This window comes from Trichomycterus rosablanca, chromosome 19 (genome assembly GCF_030014385.1).
Source record: "Trichomycterus rosablanca isolate fTriRos1 chromosome 19, fTriRos1.hap1, whole genome shotgun sequence".
Taxonomy (NCBI): domain Eukaryota; kingdom Metazoa; phylum Chordata; class Actinopteri; order Siluriformes; family Trichomycteridae; genus Trichomycterus; species Trichomycterus rosablanca.
The window spans coordinates 13714106-13735719 of NC_086006.1; the positions used below are offsets into that span (position 1 = coordinate 13714106).

At 40.5% G+C, this 21614-nt stretch overlaps 1 protein-coding gene across 1 annotated transcript; it reads right to left on the reverse strand.

Annotated features, from left to right (window-relative positions):
* Positions 1-1775: 1775 nt before the first annotated feature.
* On the reverse strand, positions 1776-21196 carry LOC134333883 (dedicator of cytokinesis protein 4-like). Its single transcript, XM_063016051.1, has 12 exons — positions 21190-21196; positions 20413-20537; positions 18457-18619; positions 16205-16311; positions 13519-13672; positions 12902-12999; positions 12720-12803; positions 10266-10366; positions 7644-7725; positions 7338-7508; positions 2041-2233; positions 1776-1918 (listed from the first exon to the last, which is right to left on the reverse strand). The coding sequence occupies exons 1-12, from the start codon at positions 21194-21196 to the stop codon at positions 1776-1778; spliced, it is 1428 nt and encodes a 475-aa protein (XP_062872121.1).
* Between the last annotated feature and the right edge of the window lie 418 nt (positions 21197-21614).

Below are 21614 nucleotides of genomic sequence, written 5' to 3' on the forward strand. Positions count from 1 at the left end.
ACGCCATTTCACACACACACGTACAAACCCAGTGTTCAATTAACACTCATCAGCTGAGGGTCAGAGAGGTTAACCTGCATTAATCCAACTGCTATGGTACACCTTATGTTCACACTAGCATAGCAATGGAGGGTCATTTAATCATCATGTCAGACATTTTTCATTGAGATTTGCTCTTTTCATTCATTCATTAATTCATTCATTCATTCATTCATTCATTGTCTGTTATAGCACCGCTTTATCCTTCAGGGTCACGGTGGGTCCGATTCACTATGCAAAAAATAGAAAAAACCCTGGACAGGTCACCTGACTGTATGACTGTAGGAGCTCCCAGAGGAAACCCACGCAGACACAGGGAGAACATGCAAACTCCACACAGAAAGGACCGAGAACGCTCCACCTGGGGATCGAACCCAGTACGTTTTTGCTGTGAGGTGACAGTCCTACCCACTAGCCACTGTGCCACCCAGTGTCATCCAGATTAGCTCTATTTTATGCAAATTAGTAAATTCTTTTTTTTTTTTTTTTCATTTTATTCTAAAATGTTACTGAAATTCTTCACCAGTCATACAGTCTTTTCTTAAAACCTAGTTTAAATTGAACCATGTGTAAGCATCCCTACATGAAATTGTAACAATAGTACAGATTTATGTAATAATGAAACCAGACAGGAACAGAGGATGTTATGGAATCCATTGCTACTTCCTCCATTTCTGTCTGATTCAGCATTACAAACTTCTCATTCTGAGTTTAAGATACAGCATATTGTGAGAAAAAAATTGGAAGCCAGTTCTCTTAACTCTTAGATCTATCATTTTTTAAAATTAAGAAATAAACTGGTAAAATCCGGGTTGGTCCCAAACTGTACTGGCTTCATATATACACCACAGTCCACACACAAAAGCTTTGCAACATACAGCCACCCATGCGCCCAGGCAAAAAATATATAACCAAGAAATACTTTTTTTTTTTTTCTGCATTTTTCCCCTAATTTTCCTACCAATCTAGTCATATCCAATTACCCGATTGCATTACTCTTCCTCTCTACTGATGCTGAGCTCCACTTCTGATTGAGGAGAGCGAGACCGACACGCTCCCCACGACACGTGTGCAGTAGCCGACTGCATCTTTTCACCTGCTTGAGGTGAGTTCATATGCGGATCAGCTTTGTGTACGGAGAGCCACACCCTGATCAACACACTATTCCTCAACTCTGTGCAGGCGCCATCAATCAGCCAGCAGAGGTCGTAATTGCATCAGTTATGAGGTCCCTATCTGGCTCCCAACAAGCCAATTGTTGTTTATGTAGGTGCCCAGCCTGCCGATGGCAGAGCTGAGTTTCGAACTGACGAGTTCGAAATGTCAGCTCTGGTGTTCTAGTGTGTTTTACCGCTGCACCACCTGAGCTGCCTTAGATAACGATTTTTAGCAGGCACAAGAAGACAGAATTGGCCACTAGTCTGCTGGGTAAAAAAAGATCAGACTAAAAAAAGGGGTGGGGTCTTCAAAACTGTGTAAGAACCCTGGTTAGTAGCCTGAGGTGCCTGTACAGAAATAGAGGAACGCAGAGATCAGTGCGTGACACTCGGTTCGTTAGACTGGCCTCACAAATGAATCCATACAAGTACGGGTGAATAAGAGGGGGTCAGTGAACTGTGCACGTAATGGAGGGAGCGTGTGTTAGGTGAATATACCCTCCTTAGCTCCAAATGGGGTCCCCAGCAGCAACAGACTAATTGGCTACACTAAATTGGGAGAAAATGCATAAATATGACCTAGGCAAGACTTACCATGTCATTTTTCTTAATAAATGAAAGCATGTTGGTAAGGATTTGGGCACCCATCACCAGATCTTTCTGCTCCTGCATGTGAGTGTGTAACAGCCGCAAGACCACCGGCAGCAGAATACACCTCGACTCTGAAACACACACACAGAGGTACAAACAGACAAAACCATTCAGTATAATAAATGCTAACAGTATAACAAAGTGCTTGTCATAAAAATCATTTCGTGGCATGTGTATATCAGTGTTTCTGTACCAGGGTTGGTGTAAAGCTGGCTTTCCACAGTCTTAGAGATGCAGTGCAGTTTGACGGCCTCTAGGGGGCAGTCTGGTAGAGAGGCGGTGGGCAGACTGCCCAGGGTCTCTCGAACAAACGAGGCCACCTCTCTGACAGTGAAGAGCTTTAGCAGCTCCCCATAGACTGCAGGAAATGCCTGCAAAAACACAACCTGCACACACACACACACACAATATATATATTAAAATCTGCACTAATCTAAACCTAAGCACTTCATTTTAAAGCTAACACAGTATTCCGCATAAAAAACCTTAACACCAAGTAGTCAAACATGGTGGTGGTAGTATGATGGTAATAAAGGGAACAAGATAATGAAGAAATATTGACTCTATATTAATTGTCAGGGTTTTGAAACAGGCCATTTATCAAGCTCAGTTGTCCAAATACTTTTGGCCATTCAGTGTATAGGTATATGCTAGGGCTGTCACATGATGACTAGAAGATGACCAACTCAAACAGCAGCAATAGATGAGTGATCGTCTCTGACTTTACGTCTACAAGGTGGACCAACTAGGTTGGAGAGTCTAATAGAGTGGACAGCAGCGCTGCTGTGTCTGATCCACTCATAGGGTGGCCAGTCGTCCGGTTTTAGGTCGGACAGTCCAGTTTTTCAGCTGCCAGTCCTCCTCCCATGCAACGCTAGAACGGACACTTAAACATCCTCCTTTTGGAGTGAACTGGTTACATTTATGATCAATATTATCTGTCATTGGCTCAGGTACATGTCAAAACAAATGCTTTGTATTTCATTGGTTTCACAGCCTCATTTGACTGCTTATAGTGCTACCTATCGTGGCTCGCCCACCACTGGCCAATCGCAGGAAGTCCGCCCTCTAAATGCTAGTCTGTGATTGGGTGGTTGAATTTCGCCCGCTCGCTCTGTTCTGCATACACCTTTACCCGAGTCAATTAGTACCACAAATTCCTGGCCAATAGTAAACTTTTTGGAGGCAGCAAGGAACAGACTTAAATATCAAAAGTAGACAAAACATGGTGAGTAAAACAGTAATTTGTTATAGAATTGTTGCTTAAATTGGTCAAAAACTCTGTTATATGGGTTATGGTTTCATTCTGTGTGTTGCAGTATTATGTCCCCCTGTTCCTGGTATGACGTCCTCCTTTTGGGGGTGTAATGTCCTCCTTTTTGTGACTATGAATGTGGCCACCCTATCCACTCATACCAGCACAACACACACTAACCCACCACCACCATGTCAGTGTCACTGCAGTGCTGAGAATGATCCACCACCTAAATAACACTTGCTCTGTGGTGGTCCTGTGTGGGTCCTGACCATTGAAGAACAGCATGAAAGCAGGCTAACAAAGCATGTAGAGTAACAGATGGACTACAGTCAGTAATTGTAGAACTTCAAAGTGCTTCTATATGGTAAGTGGAGCTGATAAAATAGACAGTGAGTGTAGAAACAATGAGGTGGTTTTAATTTTATGGCTGATCAGTGTATACTGTATAGAAAACAATTAAGTTCAATAATAACACCAGACAGACTGTTTACAGGTGCCATTTCTTGACAGGTTTGCCAGTGTAGTCCAATTTCATGCACTGCAGCCCATGCGTATATCTGGCCAGACAGGACAAAGATTTCAAATATTTTAAAACTGTTTGGCTTTCCTGCAATTTTATATCTGATTTTCACTATAACAAGCACACTGCTAATATCCTTCAGAAAGATCTCAATTTAGGTACATTTTCTTTATTCCAAATTGGTAATAGGACAGCAGGGATGAGGTAAAAGCAAAACAAGAGCAAAAAAGCAAACAGGTCAAACTGAGTGGACTGAAAAAGACACCAGGGTGAGAGGAGACCAAGATTAACCCAGATCAGGACAGCTCTGACCTGAATTCTCTCACTGCTTCGATTTTGATTTCTATTAAGATTAATACTCCAGATGGCATGCAGGTCAGGCATGGTAAAGGACCCTCTGTTAAACACCATGAAATTCCTGACATGGTCAAAAGTTTGTGGACATTCCTCTAATTTACTGAGTCCAAGTGTTTGAGCCACACACAATGCTAACAGCTGTATAAAATATACCATAAAATCGATTATATGCTTCCAACTTTGTGGCAACAGTTGAGGGAAGCCTGCTCTGTCCCAGCATGACTGTCCATGGATTAACGATTTTGACATTTAGGAAAATCAGTAGTCTGGACCAAGACCTGACCTCAACCCCAATAAACACTGTTAGGGTAAATTGGAACTTCTAATGCAACCATGGCCTTCTGGTCCGACACCACTGCATAATTTCACTACATGCTAATTTGACCGAATTGGCTTAAAGTCCTGCAGACACATTATCAATGATATTGTGGAAATTCTATTATACAGCACTTCCTTAGAAATACATGCTAATTAAAGGACATTTGTTTTCATGTGTGAGCGCTAAGCTCACCACTATAAACGTTTGAGGTTTGATAAGCGTAATTAGCTGCACTGCTGACTTAAGCTGCAAGACTTTTTGTCTTTTGAAATACAGAATTAATCATGAATATTACTGCAGCCAAACACACGGCGCTTTCAACTCACCAGGGGGCTAGAAAAGCTTTAGCTCCCACTAAATACCTTCACCTTCCTAAAGGATTTTCTTTTATTTTTAATAATTACTGTAAACTTATATCCAAGCTATAATTATTCACATAAATAAGAACAAACCCAAATTACTGCATTTTAAAAATTCTGTTAAATAATTTAATTTATTTTACAAATATTTATTGGTTACACAATATGTACTGATGAAATCACCAGTAAGGGTTCTAAAAATGAACATACACTTTTTAACTGGGCACTACTGCAAATCAAGTAAGCTCTTTTAAGAAAAATGGCCACATTAATTCCTATGTACAAAAGGTCAGATTTTCATGAATATTCTCTGTTGAGACGCCTTTGAGTAGGTGGATTCCATCTACTCATCAGAAGCTTGTTTAATACAATATATGTTAATACATTTGAAGCCAGCCGTCACCTATACTTAATATAATCACACCAAATACGATACTCTGTATCGGTATCGGTCCGATGTTGGCCCAAATCACTGGATCGGATATCGGAAGGAAAAAAACATGTAATCTGATCCGATACTGTTGCTTAAAGCAAATAACACACAAAGATACATCTCAGCAGAGTGCCGTTTATTGCTATAACAAGGTGCGTCTTGATGACATCATTAACATGCGCCACTGATCTACAACTCATCCGCAACAGCCATTCAGAAATTAAAACATACTGATCTACTTAAACTTTTAGCATTTTAAAAAATCATCTACCACTGCCACAACTAAAACACTGTTTAAACACAATAAAAATTGCTAAAAATTTGCTTTATCTCACCTGAGATAAAGAAAACCTTGTGAGATGAAACCAAAAATACTGCTAATTGTTCTGTATGTAAAAGTTAAAATAAAAACAGCAGTTTTGTGATGTGAAGTGTGATGTTGTAGGTTCTGTATTTATTCCTTTAGAATATTTGTTTCACAGTCTGAGCATTGTTATTTAGATAGCTAGTTTAACCATGGTGCATTGAGACATGTATTATTACTGCTTAGTTGTTTCAGAGGAGAAATGACAGTATCGGATTGGTATCGGTATCGGCAGATACTCAATTTGCAGTATCAGTATTGGTATCGGACATGAAAAAGTGGTATCGAGCCAGCCCTACCAAATACCAAGGAGTTCTAAATTTCATGTATATATTTTTTTTAAAGATTTAGCTTTTCACTTATATTGTTTCTCTGATAATATTATTTCTAAGAATAAATGCTGTATCACATTCTGTATCTTAAATTGATTATTGATTATTATTATTGTTATCTAGGTATGTAAAACTGAAAGCTTTTTGTTGTCATATATACATATACACATGCACAGTACAACGGAATGCTTATTTTCCACATATCACAGTGCATGCAGCAGCCACTGTACAGCACCTCTGAAGCCGAGAGGGTTAAGAGCCTCGGTCAAGGGCCCAACAGTGGCTTCATGGCAACAAACAAAACCAGTTGGTAGCCAACAGCTCTATCCACTAGGCTACCACTGTTTTAGTGGTTGGCTCAGACTATACATGCAGTATTGAAGATCATTGGAGCCAAGAGCAGATCAAGTAGGATCTACATACCTCTATTGAAACTAATAATGCAAATAAAGTAAATTCTTCAATATAGCAAATAATAATAAAGCAAATAAAGAAAATGCTTAATAAAAATCAAATTGAATTTCATTAATGGTTCTCAAAAGAATTTGTTCAAAATGGTTTAATTCATTTCTGTACAGTTTGCTAAATTTAAAAGTTAGCTTATAGCTTATTTGAATAATCCCTTTATGTAAATACTTAAGATTCTAGGTGTCACACCTGTTCTACATAGCTCAGCACTGCCAAAGCTACAGTAGTATAATATTTTTAGTGCCGTCACTAGTAATTAGGAATGGGACGGGCAGGTCAAGTACCAGGAATATTAAATGATGCATAAACTGCCTTTTAAAAAAAAGGCTGTGTCCGAAATCGCATACTTAAACAGTACATACTAAATTCGAGGCAGTGCGCACTGCTCAGCAGGTAAAGCAGTATGCTCTTTCAGTATGCAAGTGTGCAGTATGCACGCAACCTCGTACGTACTACGTCCGCCATCTTACCAACGGCAAATGATGCATGACTTCTCATCGCCACAGTTATAACAATTTTAAAATCGGACAAAACTAATTTTGTCGTTCTCCACAAAGCTACTCGTAACGTTAATCAGGGTTGTACTTAATCATAACATTTTTAAAGTTTGCCTTACTCCGCTTTCCGCCATCTTTCTTCTTCGATACAAACGCCTTTGCAGCGCCAGTTGAATTATGGGATAGATTATCGGACCATATGCGTGCATCGTTTGCACACTCAAAAATGTCTGCCCAGGCAGTAGGTCATCCGGGAACTTTTTGCATACTGTTTAATGCATATTATGTATTATTCGGACATACTAACTGCTCTCGCATACTGCTTTCGTGTACTGTACAGTATGGAAGTATGCGATTTCGGATGCAGCTGAAATCTATTAAGGTCCAGTAGCAAAAACTGAAAGATAAATTCAGGAATGGCGGGTAACTCTGTACTCTGTACAACAGCAGAGTAATGAGAAACTTTAAATATTTTAGACATGAAAGCAAACATGACACGGTCATAAGACCCCATCCTGGCCACATAAAATAAATCAAAGGTATTTGTGTTTACATTTATCTGAGATAGACTGGTCTTTCTAACCTGTGTGTGAGCGATGGGTCCTGTGCCCCTACTCTTCTGGGACAGGAAGAAGTGAATAGACATGAAGAGCTCGTGTATACAGCATCGGAACTCCTCCTCGTTCTGGTTGCCAGTAGCTAGAGCAAAAAGCCGTCGTGACTGGATAATGTACTTAAAGATGTACTCGGTCGCCTAGAAACACATCATTATCTAACATTATTATCTGGAAATAACCATAACATACACAGTAATACAGTAATACACAGCTCTTTAATTGCATATGCATAAGTCAAGTAATACATTATGGAAATCCATGAGGGTCTGTACCTTGAGAACACGCTGGATGTGCTCTTGATGTTCAGCTTCGATGATGCGATCCACATACCATTTCAGCACCTTTATCAGGTCCCTGCCAGCACAAAGCGTAGTGCTTAACAACATCAGTCATTAATTCATTCAGCTCATAACATATTGTGATAAAGAAAAGTACTTTCTGATTCTCACTGTTATTGCAGACTTAGAATAATCAATGGCTTCACACCATTGAACAAAATATACCACATCATAGGAATAACACTTAAGTAAAGGCACCACAATTGTTTACACGCAATTAATTCATTTAATTGAGGGACACATATATTTTTTTTATAAATGTGTTTTATCTTACAGTTTCAATCCATAATGGAAAAAACACTGAATAGGTTAGGAGTTGACAAGTGGTTGGAAAAAATGGAACTGAAAATCTTGAATGGGTTGGGCCTTGGGAAGAGTTGTGTGAGACGGATGAATAAATGACTGAAGGGGTCATCAAATGAAATAGAGAGATGGACAAACCATTGGACTGACCATTGGAATAAGAATAGATAAAGAGGAATATAATTGTTACTGGTTCAAATTGACTGACATCTATCCATCCACTTATCCACACAGTTGGATAAGATGGATGGACAGATGGATGAATGAACAGATGGATGAATGGATGAAAGGATGGATGGGTTGGTTTAGGTTGGTGTATGGATGGATGGGTTGGTTTAGGTTGGTGAATGGATGGATGGGTTGGTTTAGGTTGGTGTATGGATGGATGGGTTGGTTTAGGTTGGTGAATGGATGGATGGGTTTGTTTAGGTTGGTGTATGGATTGATGGGTTGGTTTAGGTTGGTGAATGGATGGATGGGTTGGTTTAGGTTGATGTATGGGTGGATGGGTTGGTTTAGGTTGGTGAATGGATGGGTGGGTGGATGGATTTAGGTTGGTGAATGGATGGATGGGTTGGTTTAGGTTGGTGAATGGATGGGTGGGTGGATGGATGGATGGATTTAGGTTGGTGGATGGATGGGTTGGTTTAGGTTGGTAAATGGATGGGTGGGTGGATGGATGGATGGATTTAGGTTGGTGAATGGATGGATGGGTTGGTTTAGGTTGGTGAATGGATGGGTGGGTGGATGGATGGATTTAGGTTGGTGAATGGATGGATGGGTTGGTTTAGGTTGGTGAATGGATGGGTGGATGGATGGGTTGGTTTAGATTGGTGAATGGATGGGTGGGTGGGTGATTGGATGGATGGATGGATGGATTGACGGGTGGGTGGGTTTGGATGGATGGATGGATGGATGGATGGATGGAAGGATGGGTGGGTGGGTTTGGATGGATGGATGGATGGATGGGTGGCTGGTCGATTGGGTGGCATAGTGTTCCTGTAGGACATTTTAAGTGACTGCTTGAAAAACTGGGGAAAATGGATAAAAATTGGCGGATAGCTTTTGCATGAGAAGAATGGGTGATCCTCTAAGTGCTAACAAGCATCTGACACCTCACTTGTGGAATCTTCACCCATTCTTCTCATGCAAAAGAATGCTCCACCAAGTGCAACATCAAGAGAACGAGATGTTTTTCGTTTAAACTTAAAAATGCTTGTATTTATCAATAAATAATCTACAGTTTCAGTAAAGCACCCACTTTAACAGCTCTGCACTACAGGGCCACCACTATAAACATTTTAAAACTATAGAAAAAAGTGTTTTCTTACATAGCTCCTGGCTAGTCAACTGTGTAATGATTCCACATAACTAATCGAATTCTCGACAGCAATCATGCAAAATATTTTTCATTCTGAAACTGCATTCTTACTGTAATGTAAATTACCATGTTTACAGAAACTGACTTAAATGTCAAAAGGAAACAGAACAGAGGAAAACAGACTATTACTGTTCTGTCTGATAAAGCAGCCTGCGTGCGTGCGTGTGTGTGTGTTATATAATTTGTTGTATAATGTAGTGTAGGAGTAAGAATAAGTCCTAGTGAGACCCTAATAAACTTACACCAAACTACTGAATATTGTTAGTGATGTAATGTATATAAAGCATTGTGTAGCTAACGCAAGTGAAGCCAGGGAAAAGAGGAAGAGAGGGTTTGTTTTCTGTGAAGAGAAGGAGGAACAAGGAGTGTCTGTGTTCACTTTCTGGATGAAGGGATGTGAGCTGCATGCATACAGTGAGCTTGAATAAGTGCTGGACAAAAATGATTCCATTACTAACCAGAATTAGTTAAATAACATCAATAACATTATTTTTTTTGCATTTTACCCCCAATTTTCCTCCCAATCTAGTTGTATCCAATTACCCGATTGCATTACCCTTCTCTCTATTGATGCAGACCCCCACTCCTGACCGAGAAGAGCCGAAGAGAGACTGCCTCCTGCAGTGGAGACGAGTTAATATGTGGATCAGCCTTGCGCACACTTAATCCATTATCCCCCATCTCTGTGTAGGCGCCATCAATCAGCCAGCAGAGGTCGTAATTGCATCAGTTATGATGAATCCCCTCTGGCACCCTCCCTGCGAACTAGCCAATCATTGTCCGTGTAGGTGGAGTATAGATGAGCATGCTTGGTTGTTGTCTGGCTGGTTAGCTTTGTAGAAAGGTAATTCTCACCATACATCTGTACATACCTGTATGAAAGAGCTCCTGCGAAGTGACCCTCGATATACGTGTCCATGACTGGTTTAAAGTGTTGGAATTTACTGTCCTGGAGCAGGTTTATAATATGCACCTGTACACAGAAACAGGAAACAAAATGGTTTGCAATTTAGTAACAACACATTTATTTCTCAATTACTGTGAGCTTTTGACAAACAGTCGAAAAAATAAGCAACATATTTTAAGCTGACTACTGATTCAAAATACCAAGCTGACATTTAAATTGGACAGTTACAAGTGTTAAGACTCAATTTATCCAACAGGGCAAGCACCACCACTGCCAGGTTGCTGCTGTTAGGCCCTTGGGCAAGGCCCTTAACCCTCAATTGCTCAGACTGTACACCGACCAGACATATCATTATGACCACTGACAGGTGAAGTGAATAACACTGATTATCTCTTCATTACAGCACCTGTTAGTGGGTGGGATGTATTAGCCAGCAAGTGAACATTTTATCCTCAAAGTTGCTGCATTAGAAGCAGGATAAATGGGCGAGCGTAAGGATTTAAGCAAGTTTGACAAGGACCAAATTGTGATGGCTAGGCGACTGGGTCAGAGCGTCTCCAAAACTGCAGCTCTTGTGGGGTGTTCTTGGTCTGCAGTGGTCAGTATCTAACAAAAGTGGTCCAAGGAAGGAACAGCGGTAAACCGACGACAGAGTCGTGGGCGACCAAGGCTCATTGATGCACGAGGGGAGCAAAGGCTGGCCCGCGTTGTCCGATCCAACAGACGAGCTACTGTAGCTCAGATTGCTGAAGAAGTTAATGCTGGTTCTGATAGAAAGGTGTCAGAATACACAGTGTATCACAGTTCGTTGCATATGGGGCAGCAAAAAGGGGACCAACACAATATGGGGAAGGTGGTCATAATGTTATGCCTAATTGGTGTATACTGTAACTGTGTTGTAAGTCGCTTTGGGTAAAGGTGTCTGCTAAATGCCAAAAAATGAAAATGTAAATGCTTCAGGGGCAGGGGTAGCTCAGTGGTTAAAGTACAGGACTAGTAATCGAAAGGTCACTGATTCAAGCCCCACATCTGCCAGGTTGCCACTGTTGGGGCCTTGAGAAAGGCCCTTAAACCTCAATTGCCTGCAGTGTATATCGTCTTTGTTGTAAGTCGCTTTGGATAAATGCTGAAAATGTACATTTAAATGCAAACTTAGAGCAGGATTAGGGATTAAACTAAACTTGTTACCTCATCAGCTGTTTTTTTCCCTTAAATTTTGTCAGCATTTCTTTAGCAGAATTCCTCATTAATAATAAACATAACAAGGTGCTTGGACAGCAGTAAACTATGCCGCTGGGATCCTGAGTCCATATCCCCAACAATGCCAGTCTGGCATCTATATACCAACACGATTGGCTATGTATGGGAAAGAAAAAGGGGGTGACCGAGGCCCCTATGAACTGTATTTATAGAGCTTGCACTTCTTATATCCTCTGGAACGCTCTTCAAGTGTGCAGGGCTCTTCAAGAAAAACATCTTCCGCTGTTAAAGGTCATCAGCAGGACTTTGTAATCAATGTGGAATTCAGCAGGCTGTCAGTATAAACTGAACAAGAGCAGGAAAATATGTTCATTTTCCTGTTAGGAAAACAAGCTGCTGTGTTCTAAACACACTTTTTTGGACATAAACTGCAGGATAGCCAGTTTTCAGTATCTAGAGAATATATGAGCATGTACCAGCATCATGCAGGGATAACACACGTCTTATTTTTGGTATTTGTTTTTAATTATTCTGTATTATGTGTTGTTACAGAAGATATAAGACCCTTTTATGAAATGTAAAACTATGTGCTTCATTTAGTTTTACTAGGCTGAATATAAAACCACACGTTTGTTATATAGTTAATTAATGACATACTTGTGTAAGCTGGTTCAGTAACACTGACAGTCTTGACCAAAGGCTTTTAAGCTGGTTTACTTACCCAAGTAATTGAATAATGGTGCCAATAATTGATGTATTTATTTATTAGGATTTTAATGTCATGTTTTACACACTTTGGTTACATTCATGACAGAACAGGTAGTTACTGGTTACACAAGATTCATCAGTTCACGTCTTTATGTCAAACACAGTCATGGACAATTTAGCATCTCCTATTCACCTCACTTGCATGTCTGAAAGACTGTGGGAGGAAACCGGAGCTCCCAGAGGAAACCCACACAGACACGGGGAGAACATGCGAACTCCACACAGAAAGGACCCGGACGGCTCCACCTGGGAATCAAACCCAGGAGCTTCTTGCTGTGAGGCCAAAGTACTACCCACCGAGCCACTGTGTCGGCCTGGTTGCCAATAAATGCCAAATTTTACGCATTCAACAGGCTGGCAAGTTTATAGTTAAAGCTATACAAATACATGAACTCATACATATCACTTTCCCAGGATCCTAACCACAAGGTGATAAATGTGTACAACTTACAAGACAATCAAAGACTTTGAGGCCATATCTCTGAGAGCTTTCATCTAAGATGCCGAAGAGTGCATCCAGTGTATCCTGTAAAAACTATTAAAAAAAAGTCCACTTTAGTGAGTAAGAGGTATGTAGAGGACACAGTCTTAAAATATTTATGTTTATTTTAATATGAAAATGATGATATTTACCTTGACTATTTCAGAGCCGTCGATGTCTTTTAGTTTGGACAAGCTGTCACCAATACTTTCTGGATGAGCTCTCCATTTCAACAAGTCCAGCATATCACCTGCATCGAGGAAAAAGCAACATTATAGGTTATTTACCAGGTGATCACCAGTGCTAGGTCTGTATCAGTGCTGTTTGGTTCTAATCATTGGTATGTAACAGAACAGGTTCAATTTGCAAAAGTGGGTAATGTACTGTTTATATGAACTGGTTGAACTGGGTACTTTTACATTATACAGTACAAGAATGGGCAATGATAACCAGCTATGGGAAATCAGCTATTTACTTGAGAAATTACATACGGGGTAGGGGAGTAAAATCCTGAATTGGATACCTCAACCTTCCAACTGATATGCCAAGGCACAAGCCAGTAAACTACCACCTTCACACTTCATGTTGCCAACATGACCCAATCAACTTTTACATATTGTAATTAACAACAATGGCGTTGTTAATACATGTTGATAATCAGAGTGGGTAACATCTATTATCATTATCATTTAGAATGCATGGTTCTAGTGACCAGCTATACAGTAAAAATACATCCATAATGCAAGATCACAGAGGATAAGCATGGTACCGTTCTGGGTGAGTTTGGTGGAGCAGAGGAAAGAGGTTATCCAGAATGACTCCTTGCTGCCCTTCACGGCTTGGTTGTTGCCTGGCTGGTTAGGTTTGTAGAAAGGTAGTTTGAGGTAGCGAGAGCAATCATCAAGATTAGTATTCTCCTCGCACTGAAAAACAAGCAACAAAAACTTGATTCAAATTGTTTAACATAGATTATGATGTCTCACAGATGCTAACACCTGGCTAACTTACTGATAAAAATGTCTGTTTTTCAATAATTCCTTTTGGCTGCTTACGTTAGCCTATTGGTCCGCATATTTGATTTGGCACTTTTTACACTTCCTGATGTAACCCTCCTATTTATCCAGGTTAAGGGTCCACGCTCCAATGGCTAGGTTCACGTAATGTCTGTATGTGTGAGCCTAGCGTGGGATTCAAACCCCCAGAACTCCAAAAACTCTTTAAAAACTTTTAAAAACTCCACCAGTGCTGCTGTGTCTTATCCACTCATACCAGCACAACACACACTAACACACCGCCACCAGAAACAAGGGGGTGGTTTTAATGTTATGGCTGATCGGTGTACATCAGAATTCATTCTTAAATTACACTATGGTTGATAACATTACCAGAGTTATATTAGATGATGAATTGGTGCAGATGGTGATGATAGTGGAGGGCACATCTGTATGATGTCATAATGCACTGTGCTGATATTATCTATGGTTGCATGTATTTGAAGTATATCCTTGAACAAATCTAGGGTTGTGAATCACTGGAAAATCAAAAAGCTATTAAAACTTCTTTAAAGAAAGTTTTATCCTTCTCTTTAAATGATAAAACACATTATAATGAACTCCAAAACATTTTTCTGCTCATAAACATTTACAAAGTTTTAATGAGTTATTTTTTTGCTTCAGAGGAACTGTATAAAGTTTACAGGAAGCCCACACAGACTGCATATTTAGATACTTTCATTTAGTCTGTAGCACGGAGGCAATATTTCATATTATATCAGAGCATCAGTGTAAAAATGTTTGTTAGTATTTTACCAGCCTGGGGCTGTAAATGCATAGGGTTATAAAGCTCCTTTTTACACAAAGCAGATGTTTTGTTCAATACATTAATCATATGTCCAGTTTAGGGCTGCTGCGATTGGTCGACCTAGTCGATGACGTTGATGCATTTTTAGTCAATATTTTAAGATGATGCATCCTTATTAAAACTATGTTTATAATTGATCCTTTATAATTTCTACAATGTTTCCAGCCATGTAACCATTCATTAGATTTCCCTCAGCACTATTTACTGCGTTCATGACCTAAGTCGTACTTGGTCCAGTCACTGATTGGCGGCATTAAGCGCAGTCTTAAAAAATGCCGTCTGCAGCAGTCAGAGGCCGATTGTAAAGAGCTTTCAAAGAAAAGCTAAAAGTTTTCCAAGACCCAAATCACAAAAAGTTTGGGAATACTTAAAACTGGCACAAAAAAGGTGGTTTGTACACTGTGCAAAGCTTTGATGCTACCACAGCAGCAATAGCGCAATGTTGCAGGTCTATATTGTTTCATTAAGCTTCTTAATCGCGGAGATCTTGGAATACTGTATTTCTGAGCGAGTTCAGTTAGGGCGCATGAGACGCGGCAAAACTTTGACTTCTATATTGTTTCATTAAGCTTCTTAATCGCGGATATCTTGGAATACCGTATTCCTTAGCGAGTTCAGTTAGACCGCCGCACACTTTGCTGCGTTGTGCTTGCAATTTTTGTGGTTTCCACGGTGCTCAAAGCACAAAACGCTTCACATGTGAAACACTTATCACTTTGTTTACATCGCTTAGAATGTGAAGTAAGTTTTGAGTGAATGTGTAGGGTAGATTCTGGGCTCATTCTGTCGTTACTGTACGTTGGACTGTACGTGAGACATGCCTACATCTAACTATTTTATTTCTGCTATAAGTTTAAGCACTTTGCTTTGTGTATGGAATGCCATAAACACATGCTGCACCTTGTTTAATATGGAGCACTTGAGAATTTGATAATATGGAAATAAACCCTGTTTACATTTAGTTGTTGTTGAAATTAATTGTTTAGATTAATCGACTAATCAATAAAATAGTCTATACATTAATCAATAGAAAAGTAGTCATTAGTGGCAGCCCTAGTCCAGTTTAATCCTGTAATACTGTAAAGCTCTAATTCAGGTTACATAGAAACAGCCCTATGTGTAACCCTTTAATCTATGAAACCAGGTGTGTATTATTATTATTATTTAACCCTCTCGGCTCCAAGGACACATAGCGTTTGAAGACCCCACCCACACAGTCCGGTCATCTCGCCGCCCTAGCAGAAACGTGTTTGCTGCAGGGACTGCCAATTATGTCTGCTAGATGGCGCCCAGCCGACTAGTGGCAACGTTGAGTTTCGAACCGAGGAGTTCAGAATCTCGGCGCTGGTGTGCTAGCGGAACATCCCGCTGCGCTACCTGGGTGCCTAAAATCTTTTCTTTCTATTTGTATCAGTAAAAGTATTCATGAGAATTAACAAATTGCAGATTGTTTTTTTTATTGTGTAAAATTCTTAAATAGAAATTAATAATAAAATTATTAATTATTATTATTAATTATTATTAATTGAAACCTGCTGTACACAATATGGTACATACTAAACACACAATAAGAAGTGAGATTAAAAAAAAATTACCTTATGGACGATGAGCTCATGGGTGCCGTCTTGCAGGGTCCGTCCATCTTCTCGCATTAAAGGAACAAAGGAAAATCCAAAAAGCTTCTTCTCTCCCTTGTCTTTTGCTAGAATTATATTAAATCAAAGCTTTGACATAACAAATCACATGTCAAATGTTTTTGCTATTTAACACATGTAAACATCACTTTGTTAGGCAAAGCTTCACTCAAAGTAGGGACTTTATAGATAACAGCCTCCACATCTTATGAAAGCCTTTCTAACATTTATAGCAGGAATTCATTCCAAGTCAATGTTACACACAGTGTAGACACTTTTAACAGATTTCTTTTTTTATTCTTTAAACACTAGCCTTCATTGTTACTGGTGTTAAAGATGATTAGACCATTATAGAACTATCATCTATTTTACCAAAGAATAAACAACAGTACTTAAATAGAAATTATATTCTATTTATGCATTTTCTCTTTTCACCCAATTTAGCGTGTTCAATTCGTCTTCAGGGGCGGCACGGTGGCTCGGTGGGTAGCACTGTCGCCTCACAGCAAGAAGGTCATGGGTTCGGTCCCCAGGCAGGGTGGCCCGGGTCCTTTCTGTGCGGAGTTTGCATGTTCTCCCCGTGTCTGCGTGGGTTTCCTCCGGGAGCTCCGGTTTCCCCCCACAGTCCAAAAACATGCAGTCAGGTTAATTGGAGATACTGAATTGCCCTATAGGTGAATGGGTGTGTATATGTGTGTCTGTGTGTATGTGTGTCTGCCCTGCGATGGACTGGCACCCTGTCCAGGGTGTTACTGTGTGCCTTGCACCCATTGAAGAGCTGGGATAGGCTCCAGCATCCCCCGCGACCCTAATTGGATAAGCAATTAAGAAAGTGAGCGAGTGAATTCGTCTTCCGCTGCTGGAAACTCCGATCATGTCCGAGGAGGGTTGTTTGCCTCCTGTTTCTACCAACATGCGCAGCCCTAACCCTTCTTATTCGCCTCCACCTCCTGTACAGACGCCTCAGGCTACCAACCAGAGTCCTTGCACAGCTCCGAAGACCCCACCCACTTTTTCAGTAGAGTCTTTTGTTCACCCGGCAGACATAATTTTTGTCTGCTGCAGGCATTGTCAATTATGCCCGCTAGGGGGGCGTCCAGCCGACCGGTAGCAGTGCAGAGTTTCAAACTTTAGAGTTCGGAATCCCAGCACTGGTGTGCTAGCGGATTATCCCGCCGCGCCACCTGGGCGTCCCGCTCCCTTTTTTATTTTTTTATTAAATTCATTTGCAATGTTGTAAATGTGGACTATTAAAAGGTTAAATTAGTGCAGAAAAAATGCAACACATTTGGTGGAAAGCTTATTAAAGTCAATACTTTATATGCTGTGTCTATAAGTCGGACTATAAACTCAAATTTAGAAAATATTGAGACAAATAAGTGTGTCAATAAGTCAGTTTTTTCTGACTTATTCAATTATTAAGTTACAAAAAAAATTGGTATTTCAAGACTAACATGACATGCATGTCCCTTTGAAGTATATGCAAGTATATTTACTCAGGCTTTTGATTAGTCTTTCCAAACCGGGGATGTGTGGCTCCAATCTTGGGGGTCTGGGGTCTGGGCAGTCTGGTGCTCTCATGTTTGTCAGATTGGCTTCTGGCTGTGCCTGGTCTCTGACCCCTAGGACCGGAACTGCCCACCTTGATTATAGACAAAGGCGCAGAGCTTGGAGGTTCTAGGTCATATACATTTGTGGTGATCAGGGATGTTGGGTTGGTGTCGTTCTGCCTCTCTTTTCCGATCACTCAGGTTTGTTGACGTTGGGGGAGGTGGGTGCTGATGTCCTATGAAAGCCCTCATGACTGTGTTACCTGCTAGTTCGCCTTTTTAGTTATGTTGTAATACTTCTTTGTTTTTTACCCTGTGGTGGTTCTGACCGAAACCTGTTCACCCACTTGAGGTTGAAGACTGCAAGTCAACAACAATGCTGCTCTTTCTAGATATAAAGGAAACCTGGCATGTTAGCAACGAAAATGTCCAGAACTCACTACGGACTTTATCACAGACTGGACTGAATAATAAATCTGCAACTGCTTGTTTATTCTTTTCACTAGTTTTAACCTTTAGTTTAAATTAATTTTGTGTATGTATGATTTGTGTAAGTCTACTTCATTCTCCAGGCCACCCAAGGAAGATGGGTCCCTCTGGTTCGTCTCAATACAAATCCACACTATACAAATAAATTAGACTTGACATATCAAGTGTTCTTACTGGAGCAGTGGCGGAACTCGAAGCGCACGTGGGAGCCGCGGAACATATCCACTGGGATGGGCAGCTTGATCTGTTCAGCCCATCGTGGACTGTTGTTGTGATAGAGTACAAAGGAAAGGTACTCATCTGCACCCGGCTCCCCTGAACCTGCTGCTACATAGCCCTGCAGGTACACACACACACACACACACACACACACACACACACACACACACACGTTACACATTAAACAAACAGGACAGTGTGTAACACTGCCCACTACCACCACTCATGTTCCACAGGAAACAGGAAAACCACAAGATAACAACTGCTCCATCGTTTGTGGGTCTAAATTTCAAAAATGAAACAAAAGTGCATCATGCTTGTGATTAGCTGCACAAATGCACCATTTGCAGATTTTTTTTTTTTTGCATGCACTTGTTGGCTAATAATACCCATCGCCTACTGACTGAACAGTGGTTTTAACAGGATGATGAGTAGAAGCTTAGTCATTAGTTTAAGAACCATTCACTTTATTTCTAGCATTATTACGCATTGACTGTTTAAACACTCATGCTGTTTTATCCTGAATAAAAAGCCCTACTCTGAAAGTGTTCTCATAAAACATGAGAGTCAGTGATAAACTAAAAATTAAATCATTTTAATTAATCTAGGCTAAAAGTGTTTTCTTTTTTTTTCTTAGTCTCCTTTCGTGTTTGCAATGCACCCACAGTGGCAGAGAGACATTCCTCCTCTGGCACGTTTGAAGACACTTACCACATCTTTTCACCAACCAGTTGGGTATTCCTACAAAGAGCCCTAATGTAAGAAGGAATATGCTATGTATTCATCCACCATCCAAGCCAGTATTACAGACAGAAAGGAGGAATCACTGTGTCAGCAGCAGGGAGGCGGTTTCCTCCCTCAGACATGTCCGACTGTGTCTGTTGAGTGCCCGACCAGGCCACTGGCATTGCTCAGACTCAAACCAGGTTTTCCGTGTTGCTGGGTGTTGCCAAAAAGTCTTGATCTAGTCATGGTTCTCGGTGCTCAATTAACCGCAGTAATCAGTATGACATGATTACCATGCAGCATGACGTCACGTCTTATTCCTCAGCATCACCTTTCATAAGAGCTTCACAGGCTTCCCATTTAATGATTAGCTGTTTGGCTAACATCAAAGACTGGTTGGCCAAGGGTTTTCATTAGATGAATATTAGATGATAAAACTGAAGCCATACTAATTGCATCCCCTTCGACTCTTCACTGGCTCCTGGTTCATTTTCACATCCACTATAAAATCCTCTGGTTTTCAAATCTCTCCATGGCCTCCATCCGGCTGGGCTGGGCGGCCACATGAACAGCGATTGGCTGTTGTTCAGGGTGGGTGAGGCGGACCAGGGCTTCTCATAACTGGTGCAATTACGACCTCTGCTGGCTGATTGATGGCGCCTGTACAGAGTTGGGGAATAATGCTGATCAGGGTGTGGCTCTCCATGCACAAGGCTGATCCGCATATGAACTCGTCTCGTGCAGGTGAAAAGAAGCAGTCGGTACTGCACGTGTGTCAGAGAGGGCGTGTGTCAGTTGCAAAGCTCCTCAGTCAGCAGTGGAGAGGGTGTATCGGCAGAGGTGAAGCGTAACACAATCAGGGTAATTGGATCAAACCAGATTAGGGGAAAAAATTGGGGGGAAAATGAAATCTCTCCATGGCCTGGCTCTCACTTATATCACTGATCTGCTGGCTAAGCACTAACCTTCGCACTCACTCTGGTCTTCTGATTCCCATCTAACTTTCTGTCCCTTTCTCTTAATTACGCACTGTCTGTGATGGGTCCTATAGTGTTGCAGGGTTAAAACTCTGGCACTTTTTTTATTCTGAGAAATCAGGTGCTTTGCAACATCCCAGCAAAAAATGCTAAAAATACATTTAAATATTTTTTAACATTAGTGGCTTATTTTGAATGAATTCATTACCCTGAGAATTTGGCCATCAGCATCCAGCGCATATACAGTGACCTCCACGTTTCTGGCTACGGTCTTCCCACCCTTCTCAAACTCGCCTTTCTCCAGAGTGATGTACAGATCGTTCCTCATCTCACCTAGGAGAAACCAGATAAATTAAATAGGTTTAACATGCAGGTATGTTTTAAGACATTTTACTTCATCCAAAAACATTTCATTTTACACATTTTGTAGACATTTTAGGCAATGTACTAAAATGTCAGGTAGTGCGACCATCTCAACCATTCACGAAGACGCATTTTTCTTTAATACAGAAAAAATAAACACATTTTAGGTTTAAAACCTTGCAAAAATAGAGCAGATTATAATGTGTTTAACAAGAAGCAAGGGCTGCATTAAACACATTGAATACAGCGATGACACTGAGCAATTAGCACTGTCTTTTAATTTGAGGTTCACTTAGGGACACAATAGTATAAGCATTAACAGCAAATTTTAACCTTTTTAACATCACTAGATGTATTATGCAAACATTGGGCTAAATTCTAAATACTATGGAGATTATATGGCCCTAATGACTGTTTTTATTCCACACATTATTCTGCAACCCATGTGTTAATAAAATAATTAAACATTAATTACTGGTAAACAGACTTTATTATAAGCACTTTACCCATATACTGTCTGGATTGAACCATGTGCAAATGTGTATATGTGTGAGTTTGTTTGAATAATGGGGTCATCAGAAATTCCACCAAAAGAGGTGGTTTCTAATCTTGGGGTCGATACCTGACATGGTGTCGCCTGAGATGCAAATGGGGTAATGAAATATTTTAACAAAACTGTTCATTTGGAGTTTAAATAAATCCAACTTAATCCATCTAAAGATTTAAAGATTTGAGTAATTATAATAATAAAATAAATAAAAATAATAACAATAATAACTAGAGAGTGCATTTCCGGAGAAAATGCGAGTGTGATTGCCGTGTCGCGGTCGGCAAGCGTGCGCAGGTTGGGGGTGCGCATGTGTTTAGAAGTGGTGCGGTGCGTGGGGTGTGAATACTTTCTCTCAGACAGGCCACTGTATCTGTGCACAAGCTGTGGTGTGAGCACAAGTTCACTCTGGGTGTGTTTGAAAAGCCAAACCTGTAAAAAAATGCATTTCTGCACGTTTGTACTGCTTACACATCAGTACTCACTCATTTACATGTGAT

Excerpts from the sequence above, each read along its gene's own strand:
- LOC134333883 (XM_063016051.1), bottom strand. Across the intron at positions 10,367-12,719 it reads TCAAAGTCTTTGATTGTCTT|GTGCATATTATAAACCTGCT; the intron begins GTAAGTTGTACA and ends TTCTGTGTACAG. Across the intron at positions 7,726-10,265 it reads GCAGGAGCTCTTTCATACAG|GGACCTGATAAAGGTGCTGA; the intron begins GTATGTACAGAT and ends TTGTGCTGGCAG.